We start from the raw sequence: 17,506 nt of genomic DNA on the forward strand, positions 1-17,506 counted from the left end.
ATTGACTCCTGCCTAGAGGTAACACTGTTTCCAGAGACTCACAGAATGATCCTATAATCTGCCCTCTGTAATGTAATCTCACTCAGTTCAAGAACGAGCAGAGAGAGGGTAAACAGACAACAGCATCAGGCTTTATTTGCCAGTGTTTCTGCTCTGCCTGGCATGGATCTTACCACCCAAGTCAAAGACTCTGTGACCATTGATTTAGTTTGGTGCCAACAAAGGTGGCCAGCGAACCTTGGTGGTACTGGCAGTTTCTTCTTAGTTTCTTGAAGGGCCCCCCAAAATGTCCACCTCTGTGTCACTTGAGAACTACATATTTGGTAAAATAGAGACAAAGAAATGAGTTGCTGTGCAATGAATCGACTGTCCTAAGAGCGGAGATGAAACGCTAGAGACATTTAATGGGAAAACACAACTGGGGTGCCATTCTTTTACAAAGCCCCCTCAGTGGAGAGAGTGAGTATAATGCATGGTAATGAAGGCGCCCAATTTGGGAAAGTGGTTTTTAAAATGCAGCAGCAGAATGCTATTGAGAGTCTCTTAGGAAAAAGGGAAATCTCATCAGGGACCCTTTCAAGCATCATTTTCTCCTGTTTTAAATGATCTCGCGTGAACTTGCTGTTAGTCAGCTTGGCACAGAATTCAATATCCTTCATTAATTTTGACCGCTTGCAAAGGGAACGGAAGGGCTGTTATTAGTGACCTGCCGGTTGTTGCAGGATTAAATCTAGGTATTTATGAAGCCCTTTGCCTCGTGTTTATTTTGTTGTATGAAGTTGTGTGATCTAAGGGGCTTCATGGCCCCCTGATGCTTAACCTAGAAAATGTCCTCAAGCGATTAGTGTGAAAGCAGCAATGGATGCTGGGAGCCAGCCTTACTCCGCGGAAGCTTCTCTGCCTTTTCTCTTCTTATGGGAAAATTTGGTGGGGGAATAAAGAAAGCTATTCTCTTTGACTGTTTGTGAGCTTGTGTATTTCTTTTCTTCTGTTGGGTGAAACTGCAGCCATTCAAATGACGTTTCATAAATTCATACTTCTACCAACTCTCTTTGAGGTTGTACGGAAATGTTTACTGGTGCAGAAAATTCACACACAACCTCAGTTACTTTTTATTTCTTTTCTTTGGTGGCAATAACACTTAAATCTATTCTTCCAGCAAACCTCCAGGACACAATGCAATATGTTTGATTGCAGTGATTAGAATGAGAAATTGTTATTGAGCATGGGCAGGGATGGGGAATTGGGGGTGGGGGATCCCAACCTGTGCTTCATGTTTGATCTGGCCACGTGTTCTAAATAAGCTAGTTTTAAAAAGCCAAATTAAAAGAAAACAGAAAAGGGAGGTTTATTCAATGTGGCCTCATTGGAAAGAGGGACACAACGATTCAGTGAATCTACCCTGCTCCAAGTCTGTGTGTAGGGAAATCCTGAAGAAAGAGTAAAGTTGAAATGCAGCACCAAGGATATGCATAGCAAAGCAGTCCCAGGCAAAGTGTGGTCCTGCCTACAACTGACTCTTGTTGGCTGGGCTTTAATCTCATCCTGTAAGGTGGTCTGGCAAGTTGTTAGGATGGTGTGAAATCTTTTTTCAGCAGTCAAGCTCCCCCTCTTCCTGGGGCCTTTTTCTTCTCCCAGCATGAGATTTCTGAGGAAATTCCTATTTCTTTTGGGTCCATTCTTTCAATAGTCTCATAGTCAGATGAAGAGAGGCGAGTTTCTCTTTAAAATATCTTCATTTCTGCCAGGCCTGATACAAAATGTCCCCCATAGGCTCAGATATTAGAACACTGTTGGTGGCTCTATTTGAATAGGTCTTTGGGAGGTACAATCTTACTGGAGGAAGTATAATGGAGATGGATCTCGAAAGCTTAAAGCCACATGGGACTTACAGTTTGCTCACTTTGCTTTGTGCTTTTGATGAGATGTGATCTCTCAGCTTCCTGATCCTGCCACGGTGCTGACTTCTTGCTTCCATGCCTTCCCACCATGGTGGACTCTTAGCCCTCTGTTACCATAAGCCAACATCATCTCTCTCTTCCTTGAGATGTCTTTGGTCATGGTGTTCTATCACAGCAATGGAGAGGTAACAGATACAGTTACCGCAAGTCTCTAAGCTTAGCCATGACTTAGTCATCCTACACAGCTACATCTTTATAGCATTTGAGTTCTGTCACCTATCTCCCACTCATTACCTTTATTCACTGGGCAACCACCATCCTATTCTTTTTTCCTATGAGTTTGAAGTTTGGATTCAACATACAAGAGATCATGAAGTATTTTTCATGTATAATTCACACCAGAATCATCCATATTGCCACAAAGGTGAATCATATTCCATTGTATATACATATCCAATCTCCTTTATTTATTTATATTGTCTGCATATCATAGCTAGTGAGACTGTTACAATGGATATTGCCAGAGTTACTCTTCTGTTGCTGTGAAGAGACACCATGACCAAAGCAACTTATACAGGAAAACATTTAATTAGGGGCTTGATTACATAGTCCATTATCATCATGGCAGCAGGCAGGCATGGTACTGGAGAAGTAGCTGAGAGCTACATCCTAATCCATATAGACAGCAGGCACAGAAAGAAGGAGGGAAGGAGGGAGAGAGAAAGGGTGAGAGGGAGAGACTGGGTCTGGTGTGGACTTTTGACATCTCGAAGCCCACCTGCAGTGATACACCTCCTTCAACAAGTCCACACCTTCAAGTCATTCTCAGATAGTTCTGCTAACTAGGAACCAAGCATATGAGCCTATAAGGGCCATTCTCATTCAAACCAGATATGGAAGTGCAGATATCTCTGTGAGGTGCTGATTTCATTTTCAATGGATTTATAGTAGAAGTGAAATTACTGGGTCATGTGGTATTGGTAGTCTCAGGTCTTTGAGAAACATCTATTTTTCCAAAATGGTTGTACCAACTCAGTCCTGGCAATAGCATACAAGTGTCCATTTTATGGATAGCCTCACTAATTGTTGTCTTAACTTTTTGTTTAAAGCAATTCTAAGAGGCATGAATGGTAATTTGTAGTAGCTATGATTTACATTTCTCTGATAATTATTCATTTTAAGAAGTCCTTCATATGCTTGTTGGGCAGTGTGTGTTTGTGTTCTTTTTCTTTTCTTCTTTTTTTCTGTCTGCCTTCCTTCTTTCCTTCCTTCCTTCCTTCCTTCCTTCCTTCCTTCCTTCCTTCCTTCCTTCCTTCTTTCCTTCCTTCTGTCCTTCCTTTCTTGTTTTGTTTGTCAAGACAGGGTTTCTCTGTGTAACAGCTCTGGTTGTCCTGGAACTCACTTTGAAGACCAGGCTGGTGATGAACTTACAGAGATCCACCTGCTTCTGCCTCCTGAGTGCTGGAATTTTAAAGACACGTGCCACCATGCCTGGCTATTTTATGTTCTTTAAAAAATCTATTTTAGAGGGTAGGGCTGGAGAGATGGCTCAGAGGTTAAGAGCACAGGCTGTTCTTCCAGAGGTACTGAGTTCAATTCCCAGCAACCAGATGGTAGCTCACAACTATCTATAACGAGATTGGGTGCCCTCTTCTGGCCTGTAAGGAAACATGTAGGCAGAACACTATACATAATAAATAATCTATTTCGGTCCTTAGCTCAGTTTTATGTTAGATTATTTATTTATGTTTCTATTGAGTTGAGATTTCCAAAAACTATATACATCTGCATTTAAAAAAATAAGCCAGAGCCTATGGTTGGGGGATGGTTCACAGGCCTTAGAGTTGACCCTACTACTATTATTCTGCTAAACCAACATGGTATCTAAATTATCTCTATACCCATAGGTGAGTGCAGTTTTCATACCACATCAGAGAAGTTTGGTTGTACAGTAGAGGGTGGTTAATGCAGAAACCCACAAGTGGTCAAAATGTCAGTGGAGTTCTCAGCCGCAAACAGAACATCTATATTATAGCCCCTTCCAAAGGCTCAGAGACAATCACAATAGTTGGTTTGTGATCACTGCACTGAGAGGCAACAAAACCATGAGACCAACAGGCTTCTGCAGAGCAAAGGTAGCAATGAACACAAGGAAAATATAGATGGCAGCCAGGGAGTAAATGTCTGCAAATAACATATCTGACAAGAGACTAACACTGAGGGATGGATAGAGGTCCTGCTAGTAATGAAATAAGATTCACTGCCCAAGCTGCTGTGTGGTATTTGGTTTATGCCATGTTAATGTGTTTCTGAATTCCAATATTTTTGGAAAGGCGTTGTGGATTTATAAGACAAGTAGAATGCAGTATATGACAAAAGAGATTAAAACTGTCCTGTGAATAAAGAGGAGGAAGTCCTCCTAACAGACAGCAAAGCTGACTCAAAGTAAGACATGCTGTCCTGCTGAAGCAGGATTCACAGCGCCTGCATGGGTCTATACCAGGTCCTCTGCATGTACGCTATGGCTTCCAGTTTAGTGTTTTTATGGGATTCCTGTGTATGCAAGTGAGTGGGTCTCAGATTCTTGTTCCTTCTCTTGGTATCTATTCCTTTTGTTAGTTTGTCTTGTCGAACTTTGATATGATAGTTTTTTTCCTATTATCTTTTACTTTGTTATGTTTTTAAAAAATGGCTAGATGATGAATGAATGAAAACCTAGCTACTAGAGTAAAGGTTAACAACAGAACTGTCACTTACACCAACTGGGAGAAGCAATATCAGTTTTTTCCAAATGGAGTGACACTGGATGTATCAAGCACTCCAGGACAGGCATCATATTATTGACTTCACAGGTTGTGTGTGTGTGTGTGTGTGTGTGTGTGTGTGTGCGTGCGCACGCGCGCACGCGCACATGAGTGTACACTGCTATTTGGTTATACTTTGGTGGGTTTTGTTTTGTTTTGATTATCTTGTGTGTGGTTTTTATTTTGTTTTCTTGGTTTTGGGGAGACTTTGTTCTATTGGATTCTGTTTAGTATTTTGAGAAAGAACGTTGGGAGGGGAGAGGATTTGGAAGGATTTGACGGAGGGGAAGAATATGATCAAAATATATTTAAATTAAAAAATTGTTTTAAATAATAAAAAATACAATAAAATTTAAAAAGAAAGCACACAAAACAACCCAAGAAAATGGTGTCCCGGGAGATGAGTGTAATTTTAAATTCAAAAACTAGAAAGGCTTATGGGATGAGCTTGGCAATGGTCTGAGCATTGATGTCTCCTTGAAATTTGTGCATGGGAACCTGGTCCCAAGAAGAGAGTGTTAGGAGGTGGAGGTTTGGATCTGGAATATTCTCCAAAACTCACATGTGGGCTTGGTCCCCAGGTGGTAGCGACCTTGAGAAGTGATTGAATCATTTGGTTGTGAACCTCTTTGGTGGCTCAACAGGTTAACCTGCGGACACGTTTGCAGCTGTATGGGCTGTGAGGAGCTGGTGCCTAGCTGGAGACAGTGGGAAGGGGGGCTTGCCATTGAAGGGTATGTCTCTGCCTCAGCTCCTGTCTCTAGTCCTTTGACTCCTGACCCCTGTGAAAAGAACAGCTGTACTTCAGGATGGAAGAGTGGAGACAAGCAACCATGGAACCCAAAACCAGAAGCCCAGTTGAACTTTTCTCTACTTGTTGTCTTCCTTCCTTCCTTCCTTCCTTCCTTCCTTCCTTCCTTCCTTCCTTCCTTCCTTCCTTCCTTCCTTCCTTCCTTCCTCCCTCTCTCCCTCCCTCCCTCCCTCCCTCCCTCCCTCCCTCCCTCCCTCCCTTCCTTCCTTCCTTTCTTCCCCCTCTCTCTTTCTCTCTCTCCTTCCCCCTTTCTCACTCTATCTTTCTTCTCCTTCCTTCCCTTTGTTTTGTTTTGTTTTGTTTTGTTTTGTTTTTCAAGGCAGGGTTTCTTTGTGTAGCCTTGGCTGTCCAGGAACTCACTCTGTAGAGCAGGCTGGCCTCGAACTCTGAGATCCACCTGCTCTGCCTCCCAAGTGCTGGGATTAAAGGAGTGTGCCTTTATCCATTTTCAGTTCTCCCCACCCCTAGTATTTCATCATGGAGTGGCTGGATAATATTGGACTTTATAAAGGAGACTTGAGGGGACCTTTTTGCCCTTTTGCCAGATGAGGACACATTTATATGGAATAGGCTCTCACTAGTCACCAAATCTGCTGGCACTTCCCTTCAACTTCTCAGTCCCTATAACTATGAATAATAAATTTCCATTGCTTAAAAGGTATCCAGCCTAACACATTTTTTTCCAGGAGCTTATACTGACCAAGCAAAGTTTATAGATACCACAAAGAATGTGAATAAAGAAACAGAGTAATTGAGCAACCTAACTATAGGCTCGTCTAAGAGGATGGTAACCGATTTCTTCAGTAATAATGCACATATCATAGTAGCTTACAATGGGAGAAGTTTGGGGGAAGTGAAGAACTGTTTGATAGCATTGTGTTGCCTGACTGAGCCTCGCAGTGCTGATAGCGTGGCTCTATTCCTAACCAACTCTCAGAGTCAGGTTGTTTTTGTGTGTTTTGCAACATATTAGTGAAAATGACTTGTGGTCATTTGATGCATAAGGACCACACTGAAGTACTAAATCATGATTATTTCTGTGCATATTTATGTACCATCTATCACAAAAGAAACACTAACATACTACATGGAGACTATTTTGAATATTAGTCAAACATTTTCTTTTCAATCATGCTATTTTAGAACTAAAGTTCCTCTACAGATATTGCCATTTCAGCACAGATTGGGAATGAATACTGTTCTGTCATCTATCACAGGCTGAATTAAAAGAGAAAACACATGAGATAGAACAGAGTTATCCTGTTTAGCTGGGTTTGTAGGGAAATGCGATGGTAGTCAGGTCTAAGGATCAGATTGAATTTGGAATGGAAATTAAACACGTATGAATTGACTTCACAAAAGGAAGGTTGTACAAGACAGAGAGAGAACAGCACACACTCTGCTTCTTCCACAGTGGAGCCAAAGGTCTCGAGAACAGCTCGTAGAGTGAAATGAGTTTCATGGAGAGTCCAAACATCTCAGCTTTTCCTGGGATGTAGTTTGAATTTAGTTGCTCTTTCTTCACTTCTCTGGGTGGTGGGTGGTAGGGGTGGGAGAGGTCTGTCTCTTCCCCTGAAGTAGGGACCATTCAGTAAGTTCAGTTTTTCCCTTTCTCCTTTTCATCTCTTTGTTCCCCTTCTTTCCCTTAGAGGTTAACTTTCATTATTATCACTGAAAAGTCTTTCTTTCAAGGAATTAGTAATGGTGACATACCAAATCAGATAAAATGAATTGGTATTTTAATATCAGTAAATTAATATGTGTAATATCATCATTGATAGAGTAAAAAAACTCCTGGTCAAGAGAATGGAATCTTTGACCTGGGGACCTAGCATTCTAGTTGGGTGACATCACTCTAGGAAGGTAGGTACACCTTACGCCCTGCTAAAGAGATATGGAGATAATCAGTCTTTAACTGGGACAGTGTAGTTTTCCTCATCAGAATCCCCATGCGTAGAGCAGGAACTTATTAGGGCTGAAGCCATGTGGCTTCATAAGACTGCTCACTTTCCCGAACCATTCAGAAACGTAACCCCCCCCCCCCCCCCCCGCTTCTCTAAGCACACTTTCCCTAGCATGTTTGTCTTCTCTAACTCTGGATTTCTGTCCCCTTCTTCTATAGCCTCCCTCCCTCCCATGTGGCTCATTGTATATCATGTATGTGACCTCCATGCCAGCTTAAATGGAATGATCCCCTTTTCTCTTCTCCATTTCTCCATTCTCTTCCTCCAGGCAGCTACCAAGGTTTTACAGCTTTCCTACTTTGGGTTTTTTTTTTTTTTTTTTGAACTCTAATAAAATGGCCCTCGAGCCTCAGTTTGAGTTTATTCTGAAATTCTTTTATTAATGAGACTAAGAAGTGTAAGAGGGGACCCTGATTTTTCCTATATCATCAGGTGACCATGATAGGACCCCCCAATTCCAGTACCATCATTATTTCCAATGTCAGGAGCTTCCTTTAAAATGTATCCCATTCTGGGTTTCTACAAGGATCTCTGGCTTGTGTATGCTGCTGCCTTTGCTGCAATAAATCTTGTATCAGTGAACTGCAAGAAAATAAAAATAAAAATCCCACTTTTTAAAATGTGCACTGAAACAATGCATATTGAGTATAGAGACACAGAAAATGGAAAGAATCATGTTTCACCTGGACGTTCACTTCTCAAAGATAGTGACTCAGTATTCCAGTGTACATTCTTTCGTTCCTACATATTCGTGTACAATTTCCCCTCTAAGATAGTTTTATGCTATAATTTGATTATATATTTTAGCCAATTAATAATCATCCAAAACATCTTTCCAAATTAGTAATATACATCTACATAGGCATTTCTATCAGTAATATATCATTCCATGGTATAAAAATACATGATTAAAATTACTCAATGCTGAATACTAATATTGCATTCAGACTTTTTATTTTTAAAGCTATTGCCTCTTGCACATGCATCTCTGTGCCCAATGTCTGGAAATGCAACTGATGAGCTCAGTTTCTACACATTTCTGCTATTACTACTGTACATTGCCAAATTCTTCCCTAAAAGGGAGGACTGAGCACATGTCCTTAGCATCACGTAGAGATTTCCTCACTCCCCTGTAATGGTTATCATCCATTTTGATCTTGAAGAACTCCATTAGACAGAGAGGGGTGAGAGGCCCCTCACTGCTTTTCTTTGCATTCCCGTGTCTATCTGCTCTATAAAATAATCACGTTTCTTAGACAACCATCTAAGCAAAATGTAAACTTCCTTAGGTCAAAGAGAAAGTCCCCAAATACATAAATATTTATATCCATCATCCTTCTGAAATAGAAAACCCCTAGAGAGGAATTTGAGATACTTTTTGGCAGAGTACGGTGGGCTAATAGTAGCATATAACTTTATTAAGAATGTCCTTAAGTTTTTCTTTTTAAACCTCATCCCTTAGTTCTCAGAATGGTTATTCTAAGGTGACTCTGGCCGGACTGTAAAGAGTGGCAAAAAGCTGAATGTCAAGAGGGAAGTCAGGAGAAGGTTGGAATGCTCAGCCTGGCGCCATCAGCAGTGGGGTCTAGCTGGGACAGTGGAGCCAGACGGGACTTAAGATATGGCCACACAGTTGCTGGTTCCTTAGATAGTTTTCCTCAATGTGGAGACAAAACAAGTCCAGAATATGTTTGGTCCATAATGTTTTCACTAAACTGAACGTCTCCCATCTATTGTGTGAACCAGCTTAAACCCAAATCTCATAAAAGGAATTTGTACTTGTCATCAGAAGCACAGATTTCATTAGGGAGAATATAATGCTTAAAGAGGCTTCTTAAGATGGGAAGTTTCTTTTCAGTAAGTGTAAGGAAACAAAGATCAACGGATCCCATCTGTGATTACAGACTGGGATCTCACATTATCTAGTGCATTCCTTGGCTAAACAAGACAGGGTTTAATGACTGGTCAGTTGGGTTCAAGAGAAAGACATCGCTCTGTTATTAAAAGGAGACTTTAATGATTGAGTTGCCATTGGGAACAAAACGGACTCCACAATAAAGCTCATTCTCTGCACTGATCACGAGTTACTGGAGCTTGGCAGAGGCAGTATTTCACATCATTTAAAAATGAAAGCAAAGTGAAATGCATTCAACAGCCTTGTGACCACGTGAAAGGGACAAGACAGGTTCACTCCTTGTAAACCACCCACGAACAATCAGACTATGAGTGAGCTGGTTGGGGCTGGTGGTTCGCATTTTTGGAATTAAAAAGAAATCACCTCGTAATTGCTCTCTGTATGACTGTTTCAAATAAACTGGGGGAGCTTATATATATATATATATATATATATATATATATATATATATATATATATATATACACATATATTATGCATATGTTGTAAGGAAGCCAAGAACTACAAAGCACTTAAGAGTTATAAAGACACAAAATATCAAAATACACAACGATACCCCAGATTCACTGAAAATCCTGAGAAAGAAATGAAAGGAACACAGGAACAGCTCACACTCACAGCACACTGGCACCCCACCAGCCACTGCTTCAAGTGTCTGTTAATTCTTTAAACCCCCTGAAAGTTTCATAAGGTATTTTATTTCACTGAAGAGAATGATAAAGCACAAAGAGGTTAAAATAAATTGGCAAAAAGTCACACAGCTAGTTAATGACAGGGTTGTCATTGACATTTTGTTTCTGATTCTAAGTCTCAGGTGACAAGAGCATTGCCAAGCAAGCCTAGAAGAATGTATCAGCTCCTCAAGGATTCTTTGTTGGCTTCTGAAGAAATAGTGACTTTGCAAATATTATTGCAGAATTAAAGTCATTCCTTAGAATGATTGTGGCAGCTTGATATTCAGGGGAGATGCTGCACAGATTTCAGAAAACACATTTTAACATCTAAGTATTTGTGGGATCTGAGTAAAAATAAGCCACTTTCTGGGGCCAAGTTTGAAAAAAAGTCCTACAACTGATTTATGAAGCAGACGTGGGCATTAAGGTCTGGTCTTTCTATCCATGAAGACCTCAAAGAAGTGACAACTGGTAGTATTGTCTGCCATAAACAGATTCACAGAAGAAATACTTGAGCATCTGGAGACACTTCCACATGGTCATCTTTTCTAAATTCCGCATCTGTGACCCAGAGAGCAGTGCCAACCTTGCATGGCAACTCACACCTGTAATCTCAGCATGAAGGATGCTGAGACAGGAGAATGTAAGTTGAGGACTGGCCTGAGTAAAAGAAAAGAAAACAAAACAAAACAGAAAGCAATTCGGATTTAATATAGTGGATTTAAGCTTTCTCTTGGTGTTGGAGAAGGTGTTAACCCAGGTAGTAGGTCACATTTGGAACTGAAATTCACCCTTCAGAGCATTCCTCAGTAATGGCTCCCCTCACAGCAGGAATCTGTATAGATGGAGCCCAACATTAATTCCACTCATCAGGCTTTCCCATATTGCTACTCCAATCTCGGATTTACTAGACCAATGCTGCCGAAGACAATAAAATTTCCCTTTCCCTCCTTGGCTCCCATGTGCTCTGACACTTGGTCTAATCACAGAGACTGGGTTATTGGTGACCATACACAAAACAGAGCAGCCGCACAAATCATGCTTTACTGCTGCACTGTGGAAACACCAAGGTTAAACGGTAAATGTGGTGTAACCGTATTGATTAATTGGTGGAGGAAAGGTCAAACTAATCTTTATCTTGCCTGAAAGATTTGAGTTCTACATGGCAGATGTGTTGAAACGGTTTCTGTAGAAAAAGATAAAAGAAAATTGAACGCTTCATGCATAACAAGTAGGAGAAATTTTTGCTAAACTATCACTCAGATAAAGGTCAGTAAAGGAGCTCTCATGCAAAGGAAATTGGGAAATACTATCCAACAGTCTGAGAGACTTCAAACACCAAAATGTTCAAGAGGGGCAAGTTATTTAGATTTCCTTTTATTTGTAGTACAATTTATTGGAAACATCTTCGCCAACGAAACAACCAGCAAAGGATGACGGGTCAAGCAGTCACATTGGATTAGAAGAGCCCCAGACCCCAGGAGACCAGAGACAGAGTCCCAGTCCCCAGGAAACAGGAAGCCTGACGCAGAGTTGTACTTTTCTGCTTCCAGGAGGGCCAGGATCTTTCACAGCAGTAGACGTGACCCTGCTGCTCTCCAGATGTCAGAGACACAGCCACTCAGAAGATGGAGGTATCACCAGGGCATGACAGGAGGGCAAAATCACCCCTTACTCTGCCCAACCTTCCTTCTTTTGGCCCAAGTGAAATAAAAGCTTAGTAGCGGAAGTGTAGAATCCTGAGAAAATAGAGAGGCACAGATGCAAAAGGCTGAAGACTGAATCCTTGTGTAGAGAAGGAAAAACATGTAGGCAGCGTTGAGCTGAATGGCTGTGTTGGCTGCTGGCAAGAAGGGATGTGCTACAGGGTGGAATGGTTATTAGATGTGAGAGCTGGAGATGGTTTTCCTGCTTCCACTTGTGTCTGAAAGGCCGGAAGTGTCTGAGACTGGCAAGGCTAGGCTTTGTTGTCGTCACAGCTTCAGGGCTTACTATGATGAAAGCTTACTTTTGGCTCCTGTGAGCACCTGTACAGTTAGGAAATTCTTCTTTCTTTGACATTTGGGACACGTGCACCTGTTACTGCTGTTGACATCATCTGAGTGCTGTCACTTGGCCTTTGGCAAGCTGCAAGGAGGTGTTGGAAACATGCCATAAAAAAGTGGCATGTCTAGGTTTACCGTAGAACACTAGGGATTTGGGCTTTCATAAGGAAAAGATTCCAACTGCATTGTTAAATATCTGGGGGAGTTACCAGTGGAATTTTGGAGAACTTTATTACATTTTCTTTTTGACACTGGGGACCCAATCTTTCTCTGAATTTGATTCTGTACACTTTATACTTTTATAAGTGTTTATCTATGTAAGCTACCTGTCTGGAACCATTTTCGTATACAACAGTTTATCTTTTTGCTTATGGACCATGGATACTTTTTCTTTTAATGTGAAGGAAGCAAAATTGAAAGAATAATAAACAAAAGTAGAAAAAGAATGGAACTGGAAATGAGATGCATTTTATTCATGAATGTATATATTTGTGGCCTAAATCCAGTATTATTAATAATAAACACCTAAAGCTATTAGTCATAATTTGCACTAATTCCTATGTAGAGTACACAATCTAACCTCAGCATCAGCATCATTGGAATTCTGATAGGTTATATGAGACACATCTTGCATTTTTTGGTGGTATTTGCTTCAATATATGTTAATAGATGATAATTATATGCTTTTCATTTGGATAGTTCTTATCCCAAAATGATTTAATATTCACATGTCTAATAGGTTGCCCATGGCTATTGATCATTTGGATCAGAGTTCAATCTGAGCTGCTGCTGGTTAGATTAGAAATTGTAATCATGGTGAAAGATAAATTGCAAGGTCCCTGCAGATTAGTTCTGTGTTCAGATTAGATGTGCTTTCGGGCACATGGAGGGAGCAGACATAGTGTTGCCACTGTGGGGCCTGTCTGAGACATATCCAGAGGTCCTCCAGAGCAGCGCCTTGGCCACTATATGAGTGAAGCTAAATTTATAGGATATGACATTTTATTACAATGGAGATGGTGACAAACATCCATAAATTGTTAGTGAATTATAGTTCTGAGGATTAAAGACAAAATAGGGGGGCATAGTTTGTACATATAAATTCTGCTGTAATAAAGTGCTGTGCTATTAAAATAGGATATTTAATATATGGATATTTTGTTTGGTTTGGTTTGGAATAGAGAGCATCTAAAAGAAGATTAATTTAGGTGGAAGAGAACTCTGATGAGTAATATTAAAAGCATTTTGTTTTTGTTTTAAAAGGTTTTTATTCTATTTTTTGAGGTGACCTCATGTAGCCTCAAATTCTCTCTGTAGCTAAGGCTGGCCTTGAACTAATCCTAAGGTCTCCATCCCCCAGTGTGGAGGTGATAGGAGTTGACCACCATATTTAGCTTGAAATTATGTTTATAATAATTAAATTATAAAAGAAATACATTTTATTATATAAAATTTGGAAAAATATATTCAAGGCAACAAAATATACTCACTATCCAGCAGGGTCCACATATTGCTATCAACATCTCAAAAAATTTTTTTCTAGCTTTTCCCTTTTTTTTTCATAAAATACTTGAAATAAATGGAATTATAGTCATCCCTCAGTATCTGTGGTGTGTGCTGGTTCCAGGACCTACTATGGGTACAAAGTAATGAATGCTCAAGTCAGTTGTGCCCAGTGTAATAATATTTGCATATCCTCTCTTATTGTGACGGTGAGTCTTTGTTGTCCACTTGACTGGATTTAGAATCAGGAGACACATGTCTGTTTGTGTCTCTGAGGATACTTCCAAGCTGATGCAGCTGAGCAGGAAAGACCTACCCTTAACAATGGCTGGGACCCTGGGCTGAGACAAAAGAAAGTTAGCTGAGTACAGCATCCATCAGTCTTTACTTCCTGACTGTGGACACAGTGTGATCAGCTGCTTCGTGGCCCTACCACCACAGCTGGACCTCTCTATATTTTGCAATATGTGCTTCCATTTTTTTAATTCACAAATAAATATACACATATAGTAGATGCTACATCCCTCACCCTCCATGATGAACCATTATTACGGAGTTTTGTTTTGGTAATTTTTCTATTATCTGTAAAAAACATAATGTTGTTTCCATATTTTTTTGTTGTTTCCATATTTAAAAGTATATGAGTATCACTATCTTTGTCATCATTGTCATAAGGGAATTACTTCTTTGCAAACTTAATTATTCTAAGTATCTGTGGTATTTTTCTAGGCTGGTAATTATATTTTCTGTGATGGCTTAGGAACAGCTTAGTAACAGTATTTGTTTCCTGTGTAGTTGTCTTTGCATATTTAGTTTAATTCTTTTTCTTCTCTTGCTGTATTGCAGATCAGCCTGGAAAGGGGTAATTATAGGGAGAAAGTGGTGATTGGTCCATTTCTTGATTTGAGAGAATTCTTTTTAAGGTAAGTATTCATTAACATGGCTGTGGCAGGTATGCATGGATTGCTCTTTATCAGATTAGAATGCTTTCCCTTTTCCAAGGTGGTGAAGAGATTTGTTAAACTTTATTGAATGCTTTTCTGTGCATGTGAGAGGATTACCCAGTTTTTCTTTTATAATCTGCTTATGTTGAAAATCACATTAGTAGAACTTCTAAGGTTTAATAATCCATATATTCTTACAACAACATGCATTTAATCATGATACATGCATCACCTTTGATCACATTGTTGAAATCATTTTCTTACATTCCGTTCAGAGACGTATGTCTATATTCAAAATAGATTTGTCTAAACCTTTTCCTTGTTGGATCATCTTCTGCCCTCTTGGTATTGAGGTTATTGGCTTTAAGGAATGGCTTCTTTTTATTCTAATTATTTGAGGCATTTTGAATAATATTAAAAGTATCTGTTCCAACATTGCCTGTTCTCTGCCATCTGAGGTTCATAGCTCCAAACCTTCAGATTCGAGTGCATCTACTGGAGTAACTCAGAAATCAGGAAAGTAAAAGGGGACCTGGAATAGGGGATGAGCAACAGAAGGGGGAAGAGCAGGGTGCAAGTGGTTTGAAGAGGGTGGGAAAATGGGGCAGGACTTTAATTTGAGCAAATTAGAGAGTGGGAGGGAGATTAATACAGGAGGGAGGAGGAAGCTAAAATAACAGTAAGGATGCCTGAAAACCTCCTAAGCGGTCATAGAATTACCTATTTACTAAAAACTGCATATACTTTATATAAATCTCTCTGTACATATGCTTTTATAGTTTAAATAACCAAAATTTTCTTATCTGGTTTGACAATGCCCCTCCCAAGAGCCACAGACTCTCTAACAAAAACTCCAGCACTAGGCATGAGAAGTCCTCTTTTGACTTATTGGTCAAGGTGGCCCAAGAGATACCCAAAACATTATAGACTATTGATACTGCTCTTGGTTGCCTCCCAGAAGTTGACGGTAAGTCCATAGGCATGAAGGATATGAGATAGATCTGAACTGTAAAGCCTCCTCCCTGTGGACCATCCTTCATGATACCAAAAGTTACCAAAGAAGGGAAGCAACTGAGAGTACTACCTAGCTATGATGCTTGTGAACTACAGCAATGACCAGCAAGGCATGAAAACCCCAGGGGTGCTGTAGCATGCATACTTTAGCAATGACCAATAACTCTCTAATTGGACTTCAGGCCCACTCAACGTGAGGAATCATACTTGGTACCGGAAATTTAGCCAATGAATAAGGACTAGTATAGTTATGGATTTTAGAGGAGAACTTACAGTTGTCAATTCCCTAAACCAGTATAATTTCTAACCACATTCTAAATATTTATTCTGATACTCACAGATAAGTATCATCTTAAAATAAACATCTTTTTGGAACAGAAATCATTAGAAAAAACTATAACTGATCAAAATTCAGGGAACAAGTGACCATATGGTGCCCGGATTCAAATGATACATCTATAACACAAATTCCATGGGTCAAGCATCATAGTGACTGGAAAAATTGTAAGAGCAGGAAGACCAGAGTTTTCTGTGTGATGGTGTCTCCTAGAAATGTCAGAGAGGCTACACCCATGAAGTCTCATCAACATGGCTGCCTCAACAAGACCTGGACAAGAATGACACCAAAAGACATGCTAACATGTAAGGGAGAAATCCCACGAGGCCCCAACTCTAGACAAATAACTACAGACAACTAGAGGATGCTGCGAACAGGGAGAAATAGTCTTACCCAGGGAAGAGGCATTCACTTGGTTATCCAACACCAGGCAGTCAGCCCTGAAAGCATATACATATGAGTAACCTATATGGACTGAGAAGGCTATATTTATTTTTTAGCTATATATCAACAATTAAAGAAAAATAGAGCAAGAATTTGAGTGTGTGTGTGTGTGTGTGTGTGTGTGTGTGTGTGTGTGTGTACACATGGAAGCCTTTTTATGGGAAAATGGAAGGGGGAAATGATATAATTATATTTTAATTAAAATATTAAAAATAATCTGTTCCTTGAAGTTTTAGTAGAACTCACCCATGTAACTACTGGGGCAAAGATTTTTGAACAGGATAGGAGTGAAGATTATTAGCTATGTGGTTACAAGCTTATTACATTTTAAATTTTATTATTGAGTTGATGATGGTTCTGATTTCCTAGCACATTTTCAGTTTGTCTGAGTTTTCCATTTTATTGGCCAATTTCTGTCCATCTAAAGAATCATAACAGACTATGTCTGTGACTATCTTCCAGTATTTATTTGTACTATCAGAGGCTTTCTTCTCTTCTTCCCTTTCTATTCACCTTGTCAAATTGTCCATTTTATTATTTTGAGATGTGGCAACACATTTAGAATTTTGTGCAATGCATGATCAACAAATCCTCACGGTGAGTTGAGGTTTGACTTTTGCCTCCCGAAGGGTCAGCTCTTTGACACATTCACATTCCTTGGAAGGTTTCTAAATTGCATGTGCCTATAACGAAGGAGCTCCTTGGTCCTGTGCATACCTTAAGTCCTGGAACAGACTGTTTTCTCCAGCAAAAGCCAGAACAATGGTTTTTGGACTGTCATTTTCTTCTTCATTGTGGTATTCCCCATCAAGAGGAGAAGTTTATTATTTTGATACCTTGAATCTGGGTGCTTTCGAGAGCTGCTTTGGTAAATGGACTGTGGTGGAAGAGTTCTTAAGCCAGTGGTAAATGTAGGCTTGACCTAGTGTTTCACCCATTTTCTAGCCTCTTGGGAGTTAACCACTCTATAAGAAATAGAGCTACTCTGAGATTATTTTGTTATGAAAACAATCTGAAGCAATGCAAAGGAAGAAAGTCCAGAAAGTGAGGAAGCACAGGCTGTGAGTGGGAAAACCATTATAGAAAGCCCAGTTCAGCTTTCAGATGGCCCAGCCCCAGCTCCAGCTGATGCTAACAAGTGAGACTCCAG

General features: G+C 40.0%; 1 protein-coding gene across 5 annotated transcripts in view; it reads left to right on the forward strand.

Annotated features, from left to right (window-relative positions):
- LOC143272867 (uncharacterized) overlaps positions 1-17,506 on the forward strand; it is a 108,392-nt gene that overhangs the window by 81,563 nt on the left and 9,323 nt on the right. For 3 of the 5 annotated variants that reach the window (XM_076569440.1, XM_076569438.1, XM_076569439.1), the window contains one exon: positions 14,464-14,540. In XM_076569440.1, coding sequence (XP_076425555.1) covers positions 14,464-14,540 — 77 coding nt within the window. Of the gene's footprint in view, positions 1-9,899; positions 11,704-14,463; positions 14,541-17,506 lie in introns of those variants that run through there. The other 2 variants (XM_076569442.1, XM_076569441.1) reach the window with 2 other exon arrangements.

The sequence above is a fragment of the Peromyscus maniculatus genome, chromosome 4, assembly GCF_049852395.1.
Source record: "Peromyscus maniculatus bairdii isolate BWxNUB_F1_BW_parent chromosome 4, HU_Pman_BW_mat_3.1, whole genome shotgun sequence".
Lineage (NCBI taxonomy): Eukaryota > Metazoa > Chordata > Mammalia > Rodentia > Cricetidae > Peromyscus > Peromyscus maniculatus.